General features: G+C 45.2%; 1 protein-coding gene across 1 annotated transcript in view; it reads right to left on the reverse strand.

Moving 5' to 3' along the window:
• LOC127379967 (uncharacterized) overlaps positions 1–14,110 on the reverse strand; it is a 16,997-nt gene continuing 2,887 nt past the window's right edge. Inside the window, exons 4-20 of the mRNA XM_051608296.1 lie at positions 13,802–13,942; positions 12,197–12,259; positions 10,908–11,028; positions 10,384–10,476; positions 9,236–9,396; positions 8,052–8,137; positions 7,751–7,834; positions 6,463–6,525; positions 6,245–6,322; positions 6,063–6,151; positions 5,303–5,339; positions 3,913–4,061; positions 3,692–3,754; positions 3,295–3,370; positions 2,584–2,668; positions 2,320–2,407; positions 1–1,769 (exon numbers count right to left, since the gene is read on the reverse strand). Coding sequence (XP_051464256.1) covers positions 1,659–1,769; positions 2,320–2,407; positions 2,584–2,668; positions 3,295–3,370; positions 3,692–3,754; positions 3,913–4,061; positions 5,303–5,339; positions 6,063–6,151; positions 6,245–6,322; positions 6,463–6,525; positions 7,751–7,834; positions 8,052–8,137; positions 9,236–9,396; positions 10,384–10,476; positions 10,908–11,028; positions 12,197–12,259; positions 13,802–13,942 — 1,588 coding nt within the window. The 3' untranslated portion in view covers positions 1–1,658. The remainder of the gene's footprint in view (positions 1,770–2,319; positions 2,408–2,583; positions 2,669–3,294; positions 3,371–3,691; positions 3,755–3,912; positions 4,062–5,302; positions 5,340–6,062; positions 6,152–6,244; positions 6,323–6,462; positions 6,526–7,750; positions 7,835–8,051; positions 8,138–9,235; positions 9,397–10,383; positions 10,477–10,907; positions 11,029–12,196; positions 12,260–13,801; positions 13,943–14,110) is intronic.

The following is a 14,110-nucleotide window of genomic DNA, read 5'->3' on the forward strand; positions in this document are numbered from 1 at the left end:
TTGAAGATAAAAGACAGTATCAACCATATAATTAATTCAACTGTGGATGCTGGTGACAGCTGATGGTAGGAGTTGATGCTTTAACTCAGGTAATTAAGAAGGCAATGCAATGTTCTTCCATTCAAATGCCATCTGACTTTAGCCATTAGTAATGTGCTAGCTCTGGTTAAAGAGTGGATATATATATATTGGGGAAAAGAAACCCAAACTTTACAGAGTTTGGGAGAAACTGCAATCACCTTCTGTTCCTCTTTCCTTCCAAGCTAAGACTGCAGTGATCTCTGCTCCTGGCTGTAGGACAGCTTCTCCAGTGGCCTGATCAAAAGCCCAGGATAGCTAATGTGGTAGGCAAAAGGAAATACCTCTCAGCGTTATCCAAAACAAACACCAATGGTTTTGTGTTTGGTTACTCCTAGCTCTTTTCATATCTTTTACTGTGCCCTAGTGCTGCTGGCAGGACACGGGTACTTGGGAGTGTACAGTCCGGGGCCTTTCAGTGAAGCACAGTTAATGTAGCTCAGAGACCTGTCATGCTCTGTGTAGTATAGCCTCATCTTTAATCCATGTCTTAATTCTACCTTGATTACTTCAGGAAGTAGATTTGGGATAAGAAGGGGTTGGCTTCTCATCTAGAGGAGGCTCCTTGCTGCACATGGCTTTGTGCAACACCTCACTTGCACCCAGCTTCAATTCTTGCAGTATTCAGGATTTTCTGGAAATTTCACCTGTTTCTAATAGCTGGCTCAGCACCCCCTTAAACAGTATTCCACAGCACTACCCAGCAGTTTCTTCCTTTGGACACCTAAATGATTCTAGGCTTATATTTAAACAATGAGGGGGAGAAAAGAGATTCTCCAAGGCTTAGCTTGGGAAACATGTGCAACAGAAAGCCAGAACCCTGAACCAAGGCTTTGGGTCACAGACTTGTTGAGGATTCATGCTCTGCTTTTTCCTCCCATTTCCTGTAGGCTGAAGGTAGGCAGGACTGCTCATGCCATAAGCAGACCCATACTTTGTGCAACAGTTAGACTGACCTTACACTGTTTGCAGTATAAGGGACAGAAGCACAGTGACACTTACATAGCTATGGGCTTTCTACTTTGCTCTGAGAGACCATCGTAGGGACGAAAACACACACTACTTAATTGCATGTGTGTTAAGATCCTCATTCCCAGACAGCTAGGTATTATTTGCTGCCTGTCCCCCTCAAAACAGTACCTTTTTTATATTCTGGAGCAGAAGGAGTTCTGTGAGAAGGTTTATAAGGGCTAGAGATTGTACCTCTCCATGCACAGTAGTACCAGCTGCCTGCATGCACTCCTGTAGATGCAATTGTCTTCCATCTTTACACAAGGCCCCTACATGGAAAGAAGTTCCAGAAGATAGTTGCAGCTTCCCCTGTTGCCAAAAACATGGTGAGGAGCTAGCTAGCAGAGTTGGTCATCCCCAGTATACAGTGGACCATCCAATAACAAACAGGGAACAGAAATGGTCTGCTCAGCATCAGTGCCTGCTTGGATCAGCATTCCTTCCCATTCTTCAAACAGGCCTCCTACTAAGCCTTATTCAGATGAACATTGAAAACAAGTCCACTCTAATACTTGGTCAGGTCAGACTAGAAAAAAAAAAAAGGCTTATTCCCCATCTTGGTCACTCCATCATGCAAGGATGTCGTAATAAATGGATGGTTTTTTGGTCTGGGAGCGGAACTGCTCTAGCTTCAGGCCAATCCTCAGAAGAACAGCTTCATCCCACCACTTTGCCATGACCTGGGAGAAGATGACAGAGGCAGAAAGGAGTTAAAAAGAAAAAAAAAAAAAAGGTAGCATCATCACAGACAGGTGCTCTTGTGAATACCCTAGAAAACAATTTTTCCCCCAACAGAACCTAAAGGACACAGGCTTTTCCCTTGTACCTCAGTAAGTCTGACATGACTGCACTGAGGATAAAGGCAGCTGTGTGACTTAATTACAAGACATGGACCTTTCATTTACATGGGAACCAATACAAGAGGGAAGGACTTAAAGAAGTTACCGAAATGAGAAATAAGAGAGGAAAGAGTAGCAACAAATACTGTGTACTGATGCAAGTAGATAGGGGGACAGAAATCTCTCTCATATACCTGAAGAGTCCCTCTGCCATTCAGGAGAGAGTTACTCTGGGGAAAATGTCTTCCCCCACAAGTTAAAACTTTTATTACCAGTACCTACCAAGTACCCACGTGTGCTGTAAGGAACAGCAGGAACCTGGTTATAGTGGTTCAGGACAAAGCCAACTGGGCATTTTATGACCCAACATTCAAAAAGACCTAATACTCACCTGGAAGCTGATGGGAAGCCCAGCAGTAGAATATCCAATGGGGATCACAAGGCCTGGAATCCCAGTGAAGTTACCAAGCTGCATGTACCTGGGGAAAAAGCTGTCATCAGCATTCCTGCCTTGGGACAGCAGCAAATCATCCTTTTTTGGGAGAGGCAGCTAGGATCAATCTTCTGCTCTACAGCCAGTGGTCTTTCTGTTAGTGCAGCTTGTCTCCAGCTGCTCCAAAACTTGCTTCCACAGGCCAAGCAGCACTCTTCTTACCTCATGGACCGGACTGTAGAGGACATATCACTGCTCCCTGCCGAGAGGTCAGATTCATAGATTCTTGGTGCAGTCGAGGCAACACCTGTGGAGGAATCACAAAATGACTGAAATTGAAAGGGACCTCATGAGGTCATCTTGTCCAACCTTCTCTCTCAAGGACAATCAGCTAGAGCAGGTTGCTTAGGACCATGTCTGAATGGCTTCTCAATATCCCTAGGGAGAGAGATTCCACAGCTTCTCTGGGCAACCCGATCCAGTGCTTAAAGAGCAAAGGCAGAGACAGGCAGTGGGCAATCTTCAAGAAACAGCTCAATTAATTAAAGCCACATGTTTGATATACGTTGGTGATGCAAACTCCCACCCCTGGAACACAAATCAAGTCACTGGGATTTATGAACTAAACAGTTAATTTCTATTTAGAACAAGAACATTTAGAGCAAGAACGTAAGATGTCCAGTCCCTCCTGTGTCAACGTGCTGGCTCTGCAGCTCCCATTGCAAGCACCAAGGAGTTTCACACTGCCATGGATATAGACAGAGAGTCTAGAAATACACAGCAGTCTTTCTAAGCAGGCTGCATTGTTTTCTAAAGGCTTGAGGCACAGCAAAGTGCTCTTACAATGGTGGAAGAAAAGTTAATGGAGTGACTGTTCTTAAAATGTACCACACAGCTGTTGGGGATCAGCTCTTTAGCCAGGACTGCCAATACCTGGTGTAAGGATACAGTTGACAGTGGTGAAGATCTCTCGCAAAAATCTCATACTCCGAGTTCTCTGTCGATTTGCCTGCAAGCAGAGAGACTTCTGTCTGACTGGGCCCTCTTGATTCACGAGGCTCATGTTTGATATAGACAGACTCTGCCCATCAGAGCCATGCCTTTGCAAAAGGTGACACCGTTCCTGAAGTTTAGAATCAAGATGTAGGACAACAGTCAAGGTGGCACGTCCTTTGTGGTGCCCCACCATTCAGCATGCTTTCACAGCAGAGGACTGTACAGTTGGGCAGTATCTTTCCATGTGTATGGGGAGGTTAAGAGAATCCTCTACCTTGTCTTTACAATGTCACCAGGTGCCTCCTTTCAGCCTTCATAACAGTATGTTCCTTACCGTAATATAATCCAGAGCTGTAAACTGAGAAGCCAGGGCAAGGTTAGCCCGAGTGTCCAAATTCTGAAAGAGAGAATATTTAATCATGGCTCTGCTTGCAAGAACCTGAATGTGACAGTGCAGGTCTGCTCTCCGGTATCAGTAGTCATCAGGTTTCTCACTGACATGACACTTGTTCTGTATCAGCTGGTACAACTGCTGCCACTGGTGCTGTCACTTACCATTTCCTCGAAATGTTTATTGAAGTCAGGTTGTAGGAAGTCCCTCATCTCACTGAGAATGCAGATTACATGTGCTACTCGAACTTCCTCCATCTCTGGAAGAGACACTTCAACCACACTGGCTCCCAGACTCTGCAGGTATTCCACAGCTGCATGCAGAACAGGCAAAGCACGGACAGCATCCCTGAGTGAACCAGACTTCACAGAAGGCCTATGAATCCCCACCCACTCGAGAAGCTGGAGACCCCATAGGCCATTACAAGGCAAGAATCTTCAGTGCATCATGTGGCATGCAGACTGATGCAGCTGCTTCTCATAGGTAAAAGCCTTCAGCCTATCTAGATCTCAATATTCTGACAGGGCAGGGGTAGGGGCTTGCAGCCAGGATCCTAACTTACCCACAAGGCAAGTTAATCTCCTCCCTCTAGCTCCTCATTTAACCCAAACAGTAAAGGTGGACAGTGCTTCCCTGAGCACTTGACATGGCTGGAATTCTATCAGCATGAAGTGACTATTTAGCATTATGAGATTCCTATTCAAAGCTTCTTCTGAAATATAAGGGTAGAGGAACCTGAGGGATACTCAAGAGACCAGGTTAACAGTCCAGGTTCACTAAACCCTGATGTACTTTTGCAAGGCTGAACAAGACTTCAGGAAAAGCGAGTCTTCTGCAGTCTAAAAAGAATCCTCTTATTTCTTTGACCCTAAATTCTTCATAAATACCCAAGCTTGCCTATTTCACTGGCTTATGGTGTATCTCTCCTAAGAAAACTCTGCACGTGTTATGGCTATGGAAATAAGGAGACTGAAGAAAAACCAGGCAAACAAAGCCTGAATACTGTGAATTATCTCAGCTCCAATGTGTAGGAGGCTAACTACTATACCAGGCTTTGTAGAGTCTGTCTTCCCCACCCCCAAGGTCAATTTTGCTGAACCTAAACCTGACAAAGCCACCCTCAAGGCACCACTTGGCTGATGTCAAGGAAATGCCAGAGGACTGGATACATCACAAAGACCTAGTCCTGTCTTTCCTACTGAACATTGTATTGTGAAACAAGTCCCTCCCTGAAAAGTATTTTACCATTAAAGCTTGCAGAATAAGTGTTACTGAGCACAGATCTGTCTTTATACAGATGGAGGCTTAGCACACTCGACTGCATTCTTTCATTGTAACCTGACAAGCCTACAACTGCCAAGCTTTTTAACCCTCAGCAGTCAGGAGGGCTTCCCTAATATACAAAGCTACTGCTGTTTGTCCAGCCAGACCTCTGGCTAAGCATCTGCCTTTGAGGAATTCAGTCAATACCTTTTTAATACATACATAGGAGGGGCAACAAGTGATACCATGACATTAGGCAGAATAAGAGACTTACAGACTTTTCCTCTTTACCTTTCTCACAGATGGACAGGACTTCAGCATCACATGCCTAGAGAATAAGAGGAAAGAACTAAGTAGACTTTAGGAACTGCCCTCCTCTCCTTGATGGAACACATGCACTAGGACTTCGGTCTTCATGGAACTTTCCTTGTTCCTGTCCCTAATGGTAGTGAAACAGTCCTCCAGGACTGCCTTAGGCCACCTGCTCCAAGAGAAGAGCTTGCAGGTTGTACCCATAAGGAAAAGAAAAGGTCATCATTACCAGAGGAGAGGATATTTCTCCTCTGCACTAGGGCAGAGCCAGAAAGAGTCCTTGTTTTCTTCCAGGAATCCTGAGCACATTTGTGGGGTTGCATTACAACTGCCAAGGGGTTGTAGCTTGCAAGACCAGTTTCTACATTGGAATGATGAAATACCACTCGGCAGCTACAGCACTGTCACCAAACAGATACACTAATTATCCTAACTTGATTTTAAACTAACTGCCTTTTGTAATCAGTACAGAAGCATTGCTTCCAATAGAAACAGCAGGATGAGGAACCATACTGCCATCAACTGTACAGTCGTTACCTTTCCTCATGCCTCCGACAGATTTTTACTCAAAAGGCTGCCTTGGGAAAAAATCTATCCCTGTTGATGTTTTCACCCTGGCTGTATTCTCTTCCAATTATGAGAAGCTCTAATAATGACAGGCAAGAGAACAGTGAATGCACTGAATTCCTTTAAAACCTCATTTTGCAAAGCAGCAGAAAGAGAGAGATAGAACAGGCACCTTAAAAAATGTCCAGTCCACTCCCAGTTTTAAGCCTTTCAGGTCAGGAGCACACATATCAGATAGGGTTGCTTTGGGCTGTTTTAGACCTGCAGGGAATAAACAAGGAGTTCCTCATTTTATCTAGGATGCCTCTAGGAATGCAGAGCACCTGGGCTGAGAGAGGAAGAGGGTTCACTTACTATATGGATAGAGCGGATCTGGCTCAGCAAGGATACTGTAAACAATGGCTGCATCTGCCACTGAGGTACAGATTGGGCCTGTAAAAGAGAGATCAGTTAAAAAAATGTGACCAGAGGTAAATGGAACCTTCCTCCCAAAGTCTTTTGCAAGCACAGATGCCTCCCCTGTCAGAACACCACACAGCAAGATCCCTGAAGTGCAGCACAAGTTCTCTTACCTACACTGACTGTGGAGTAGGAGAGTGGCAAGCAGCCGTGACAACTGATGCGCCCAAACGTACCTAGAGAAGAAGAAATGGGCAGTTATCTGGTTGTCAGCAGTCGTGGGTAGAATCTGACCTAGGTGGCTCTGGCACACCCAGTCAGTACAAACACACCCCTGCCAGTTCACTTTAATGTGCTGTTTCAGAGCCCAACCGCTCATCCTTTGGCACCCTGTTCTGCTGACCACAACCGCTCTTATCAGTGAAACGTGCATTCAACAAATAGTGAAACTGCTCTCCCCCATAAGAAATTATTTAGTTGAGCGGAGATATGTGCAGGGACATTTTGAAATACGTGCATTTGAATATGCAGAAGCAACATCTATAGTATGGAGGATGGAGAGGCAGAATGAGGATTAGTAACAGCAGCAGGTACCACCCCCTGCGAGATCATGCTCACTTAACCAGTGAGACTTCATGCCTAACACCAGTTGTCTTCTGTGAGCATTCATACTGCCTTTCCAACCAGTTACATTTTTGCATCATCATCATCTTCCTCAAATGAATCAAGATAATCAAGATCATCACATGGAAAGGATGGAAAAACAGAGTAATAACACAGAAAGGCAGAGCAATCTTGTCTCAGATGAAGCAGCTGAGATCCTTTGGAATGACAAACAATTTTGAAAAGCTGGCATTTCTTCCAAATGACACTTGCCCTGTGCTTTTCTTATGTCCTCTGCACAAACCCCTTGATTACATTACTTTTTACTGAAAAAACTGCATTGCTAATTCTTGTGACACTAAGAGGGAATTACTATATCCTAGTCATTCTCTGTGAAACTAAATCCTAGTTTCACACACGCCTATTACCAGGTTTAACTTACCAAATACAAATCTGAGCAGCATCACCTCCCCATGTAATTGGGGTGATGGAAAACTATTGTGGGTGGAGATGCTCTTCACCAGCTCAGTACAGATACCCAACTATGCTGGAAACACCTCTCAGAGAAGGAAGATTGAAGAGGGACAAGTTGGCAGGGAGAAAAGCAGCACACATTTTGTTTAGCATTTGATTCAAATAAGTTAGGGGGTTGTTTTTAACATCTGTTCAAAAGCCAGTACTGAGAACACTTCCACTCTGCCAGTTCAACCCACGTGAGTCTCAGGGCGTTACACTCCAGAGTTTCTCTGGTTGGGTTTTGCTTGACAGGAATTAACAGACTGTGTCTAACTTGTTTGTGGCATGCTATCTGATACAGCAAACAAGACACACACCCTCTCCATGATTTAAGGGGTCTACCTTTGAGCCCCACCACACCACAAAATGAAGCAGGAATCCTCACAGAGCCACCTCCATCTGTGCCAATAGCCACTGGGCAGAGACCTACAAAAAAAAACCACACATTGGCATGTGATCAGAGAGACTTTGTGTTGCCCTGTCCATTCTACAAGCAGCTGCAGCCACAACAGTGCGCAGAGCTCTCTGTTCAGTTAGGAGTTCTCTCCAGCTTCTAAGCTCCCTCATAAAATCTAAACGCCCAAGGAACTTGGGCTCAGGACCTCCCTCCCACCACCCCTGAACTCCATTTAGGACCACCTACCTGCTGCTACAGCTGCTGCTGACCCACTGGAGCTCCCACCTGTGAAGTGGTTAGGCTTGTAGGGGTTCCTAGGAATCTTGTGGAACCTGAAGCAGACAAGTAGTGTTGAATCTTTTTTTTTTAGAAAGGAACGCATGCATAACAGGGCAGAAAAAGATCTAGAAACACAGCTCAGGGATCCCAGTCTCTTAAAAAAGAGATACCAGGATTGTGCTTTATCCCTAGAAAACAAGATGCAAAAAAGGCTTCTGCCTCAGAGTCCAACCTTTTGTTACCATAAGCAGCCTATCCAAAAGAGACAGACCCAAAGCAAGAGCTCTGGATGCTGCTCCAGCTCCTCTGTCTGTGACAGCACTGTGCCATTACTGGAGGCCACAGTGCCTTATCCAGCTTCAACAGGCAGAGCAATTGGTGGCCAACAGTTCTTTAAAGCAAGCCAGCATCCCCAGCTCTGCCCTCTAACCCAGAGCAGTGGATCTCAAAGCGTCCAGTCTGACCACAGTCTCCAGACACCAGAGACCTTTCATGTGGCAGGATATCCAGCTGACCTCAGACAGTGAAGAAATGCAGTGGCACATCGTTGCAGCTGAGGGAGAACCTCAGTTCCATCCAGCCACACAAGCACAAAGCACAGCTCTGCACATGGCTTACCAAGGCTGTGAGGACCACTGCTCTGGAACAGCAATTCTCAGCTTAGCTATAGCTGGAGATTCACAACATTAAAGCAAATTCAAGTTGACCTGTTTTAGCTAGGAAACAAAAACACTACACTCTCCTGAGATGACTGTACCTTTCTTCACTGTTCTAAGCTTTTTAGTCATTCCTGCGACTGAGCATTAGATTACTATTTACTTGTTTCCTGTCATTGCTTTTGTCTACCCCTCATCTTGTAAACATTCACACCTCCAGGCCTGTGAGGCCTGGCAAACCGAGTTCCTTACTCAGCAGACACCAGCTGGATCCTCTCCTTCCTTTGTTTTCAGGAGCCTTCAGGCTTCCACAGCTACTCTGACCATCAAATCTACAATTCTGGTTTTTCATACCCTCAGGGTTCTCCCTGTACAGATGCCTCCATCACTTTAATTCCCACATGCTTGCCCTGTTTTTGTACCCTTCCTTGTCAGTTCTGGACAGATTTCTGGTCTTTCTAGATTGGGGGGAAGAGAGGGGAAAGGAATTTTTACCTATTAGGGTTGCATCCAGTTGTTCCAGTCCCTAGTTCATGCATGTTTGAGACCCCAATAATGATAGCCCCAGCTTCTCGCAGCTTCTTGGCCACAGTAGCATCTTCTGTTTCGGGTTCTGTCCCAAGATACACTGTTCCCACTCGGTGATGGTAAGGTACCTTAGCAAGAAGACACCTTATTATTAATCCTAAAACCCTAGCAAGGTAGGCAGGCACATGTGTATGCTTCACATGCACACTTCAACTTCACAACACATCCCAGACCTTAGGTCCCACACAGGTAAGGAAGGGCTAGGAAGCTTCCTTCTTCAACTGTTAGGAAGGGCACTTAACCCTTCAATATTTGGTCCACTACTTGACACAGAAGAGCAGAAACATGTAGATTGGTAAAAAAACTGCCTCTGCAGCTATGCAATTACTATGCACAAAGACTGCAGCAAAACAGTCACCTTGGCCCCACAGCACGCAGAAGTTTTATTTCCCATTTTTCTATGGACAGATCTGCAGCATTTCAGATCTGCATTGCCTTGAAGCAAGGTACCAAGATTAGATGCCAAAATACCAGATGGATTCATTTTCAGGGTATGCTAAGTACTCTTCACTTCGATGCAGCAATGTAAGAAACTGTACATAAACAGGACTCCCACCCTATGGGTAGGTCTCTGCAGAGCCTATGACAGCCTGATGGAGCTGCCAGGAGCATTTAGTGGTAACTCTTGCTAGGCCACAGGCAAAACTCCTTGTGAGCAGGGATTTTCAAAGTAACTTGCATAGTTCTGTCCTTTAATGTAAGGAGAAAGGGATGCTTTGCCACTGAAACAGTCAGTGCCTGAGAAACACAGGCAGTTACACCCACTGCTACAGATGCTTTTATACATTCCCATTTCATCATGAGGGACTGTTTTCCACTCCCTACTCCCCACAGATTAAAGAGACCAGTACATGATATGGAATGTGCCTGCTGTACTCAAGATACTCCACCTGGCAAATCTTGTTCATCTTACTCATTGCAAACCCACACACTACCCCTTATTACAAAAACATTCTCAGGCTTCTGCCGAGGAGCTGGCCTCAAAACCTTGTTACAGTGAGCTGTCCAGGTTGACCACCTACAACATGAACTGACAGATAGACAAAGAAACTCACCACTTTGAACTCTTCTTTCAGACACACTGGGATGCCATCCAGATAAGACAGGGTACATTTATTCCTGTAACGAGCAGTAGAGGCCTCAGCCATCTGCACAATGGAAAAAAAATATATGTTATCTATATTTAGTGGAGCTGAAGTACATTACCAGTATCAGAGCAGATACCCAAATTGGCCTTCTCAAGCTCCTACTAAGCCAAATGGTAAAAGTTTATTTCTTCTTCCACCATATGCTCACGAGAAACTACCTGGAAGCATCTAGGCTTCCATCTATGCTAACAATGCCACATAAGTACAGAAGTCCCATTTTAAACAGTCATCCAGCAGGAAACATTGCTTTAATGCTACCTCTTTTTGCAAGAAGGAAGGCAACATGGTTTGTAATCCTCTACACAAGCAGAGAGGAAAAATGTGTATCTTTTTCTGTGCAATATATCAGCAAAAGAGCCTCTGCCCCTTCTAATGGGTGCTACTGCTCTTGGGGTGGCTGAAGCCCCTTTCCCACCAGAGGCAGACATTACCAGCATGATTTGCTCCTGGTCCCACTGCACTATCGCTCTGAGTGGGGGCGTGGATTTGTCACAGTCCTCCAGCATAGCAATGATGTTCTTTGCCACCTGAGATGGTGTCAGCTTCCCACTCCTACAGGACAGAAGTTGGGACCTTGTTACAAGATCTGCACATCACACCCACACACACAGGGTTTGTCTCCCATGTAGCAAGATGGCAGCTGTCACAGCTATAAGCAAGAACTAGCTAAGAATCTGTTTGTGGTGATGATATGACACAATTGACACCATCAAGACAGAAGACTCCTTTCTTTAAGGGGACAATTTGCCTATACAATACACCCCCAACCCTCGGAGTCAGGACAGGATCTAGGAGAGTTACCCAGATAATCCTAAACCACCGGACAAACAGGGGAGGAGAGCTGACAGCTTTGCAGAGAGTCCTCAAACTCCTGAAAGCCTGAGGCTGTGAAACTCCCAAGTATCATGAGCTAAGACCAAGAAGCCAGCCCCCTTTATACAGGCCTCCTGTTCCAGAGAAGGGGCTCCCACCAGTAGTCATACCTTACCTTTAACAAACAAGCCTCCCCTCCCTCCTGGCAAAAGGCAGTACTACACCACAAACACCTACCTCCGGCTGACACAAAAGCCTCACTGCCAGAGGATGCACCTGTTAACCTGACTGCAGTGTCAGCCTTTTGCTCTGAGGCAGCAGCCCACTGGTAGTGTTGGCCCTTGAGGAACAAGTGCCAGGAGTGCAAGAGGATTTATCTGAGCATTCCACATCTGCCACTCATCTTAAAGGCAACCAGCAGCTACCAAGCAGCCAACCATTTGCAGAACCTAAGAGTCAGGAATGCGTTTCCAGCTCTTCCCAAGCTGGACACAGTTACTTCGTAAAAGCAGTCAAACTGTTCACAGGAGCACAAGCAGCTGGGGAACCAAGGGATTTTAGAGACCCACAGCACATGCAACTCACATCAGCTGAACATTCCTCTCCTTCTCACTCACACGTCTGGGCAAACAAGGTATGTAGAAATCTCTCCCAGAGAAGACTGACAATAAGCCAAAGAAAACAGCATTTAAAAATCCTTGCAGGGTTGGTAAAAGTTGTGCCAGCTCTCCCACTTGACTTTCTTTTGTCATTCTATTAGAGGGAAAGGACTGCAGAGGGTCATGCTTAACAGTGCTACCTCAAGAACAATCCTAACAAAGAGATGTCTGAGAGCTTGTAGAACAGCAGCACCCCAGAGCAGCAGAAGATCCAAGACAGGTTGTTCCCAGACTACAGTTACACCTACCGGTAGCAGTCCAGGTAGTCCTTGATCCCTTTGAAGCTAAACCCATTGCTAGTAGAAACAGACCTACAAAGAAAGAATCGAAGGGGCAACTGTGAACCTTCAAAGCCTGTTTAGACCTGCAGATTTCAGTACCACAGTCCAACGCGGGCTGGGCATCACGCACCCACAGTAAACTATTTGTTTCACCTCACAGTCTGTCAGGCTCCTTGAACACATGGAAGACACCAGGTACACTAAGGGTGCCACGTTAATAACAGGTCAGTCTTGCTGGCGTGGTCTAGCTGCTTCATATTTCTAGTGCAATACAGTAGTCACAAAACTGTTCAAAATTTATTCCAGGTTTACATTTGCTACTCACTACTGCAGCACTACAGAATAGCTGGAATATACTGGTAAACCTACTTCCAGGATCTCTGTCACAAGTTTGATCCAGAGATAGCCAGCAGCATATACAGTGTTGTGGTGAAAAGGCACTATGCAGCACACATAAGGATGCACATCAGCAAATTGCTTAAAAACTAACTTGATGGCTCCAGTACATAAGAAATAAACAATTTCTCATCACAACAGGATGAACATAAAATTATCTGAAGCGCTAGCTACAATTACTACCACTGTGATGTCTCCATTTTGTCACCCAATCCAGAAGCCATGCCCTGGAACAGCACAGCATATGGCACTGTTATGCGCTATGCAAGGCAGAGACAAGGCTCAGAGTAACCTGCCCTGTAACAGTCATTGTCATCTATCACAGGTAGAGCTGGGGACACAAGAACCTGAAAGCTGCACTCACCCTGACCAATGCCCACAGGAAATAAATCCCACCCTCTAAAGTGAAGGAGCTGACATTTTTTTCCTTGCTTTAGCTCAATAACTCAAGCAGGGAGCAGGCTTAGTCTTGTTGGAGGCACTGATACACACAGAGAACACGCTTCCCGAGACACCAATAAAGTTCAGCTCATAGACATCAGTAACTACTGGATAGGCCCACACTAAGAACAAAACCAGATGGGGAGAGCATTCACAGCAGCCCAGCTGCTCCCACCTCAGCATCAGAGCTCAGCAAGACACATGAGCCCAAGTAACCTTTTGGCTGGTATCTAGTGGGATTTAATCAAGTACAGGCTGCAATAAAGAAGTCAAAAAGGCTTTTATTCAAACAACCTAATTAACAAAGACTAATTGTGGATTGTTTTCTTTATAACTTGTGCTCCTTCTCTCCTCCAAGCAACCCTTGTGTTCTGTTTAAGATTCCTTGCAGGCAAGAAACAGCACACCTGCAAACTCACTTAAGGGATGTATGCACCAAGTAGCCAACCACTAAGTGTATCTACTCTAACAGTGCAAGCAGAGCCCTGACAACAGCAGAATTTGGTCTCTAACCATTAAGCAGATTCTCTGATGCTTGAAGAAAATTCACATTGCTTGTAAATACAGGCAATTTATAAGTTACAAAAGGAAAGATGGCAGACAGAATAATTTGTTTGATTAAGTAGCCAGGCATGGAAAAAGGTTTTAATCCAGATTACTGATGACAACTTCCCGCTAATATAATAGTTCAACACGTGTGTTCTTCCCCTCCACTCTTACACATCACATACTGACCTTGCATCTATCAACTGCTCAATAATCTCCGAAGTGCTTTTTGCCTCAGACTTGTCTTCCATAACCTCTGCAGCAACCTCCGGGATAAATGTGGGATCTTCGTGAATGTCAAGCAAACGCATGAGTGAGAAGTTGTTCAGCCTGAAAGAAAGAGCCACTGCTAGAGTTTGCAAGCTCTACCATGACTAATTTCTCACACTGTTCAGAGGGAAACTTACCCAAGAACATTTCGTCTCAGCGGTCTGCTCTCCCAGCAGGAAGTTGCAACAGTTACATGATTATCTCTAACACCTTCTCTAAAGGCAGCAG

Source organism: Apus apus, chromosome 1, assembly GCF_020740795.1.
Source record: "Apus apus isolate bApuApu2 chromosome 1, bApuApu2.pri.cur, whole genome shotgun sequence".
NCBI lineage: Eukaryota > Metazoa > Chordata > Aves > Apodiformes > Apodidae > Apus > Apus apus.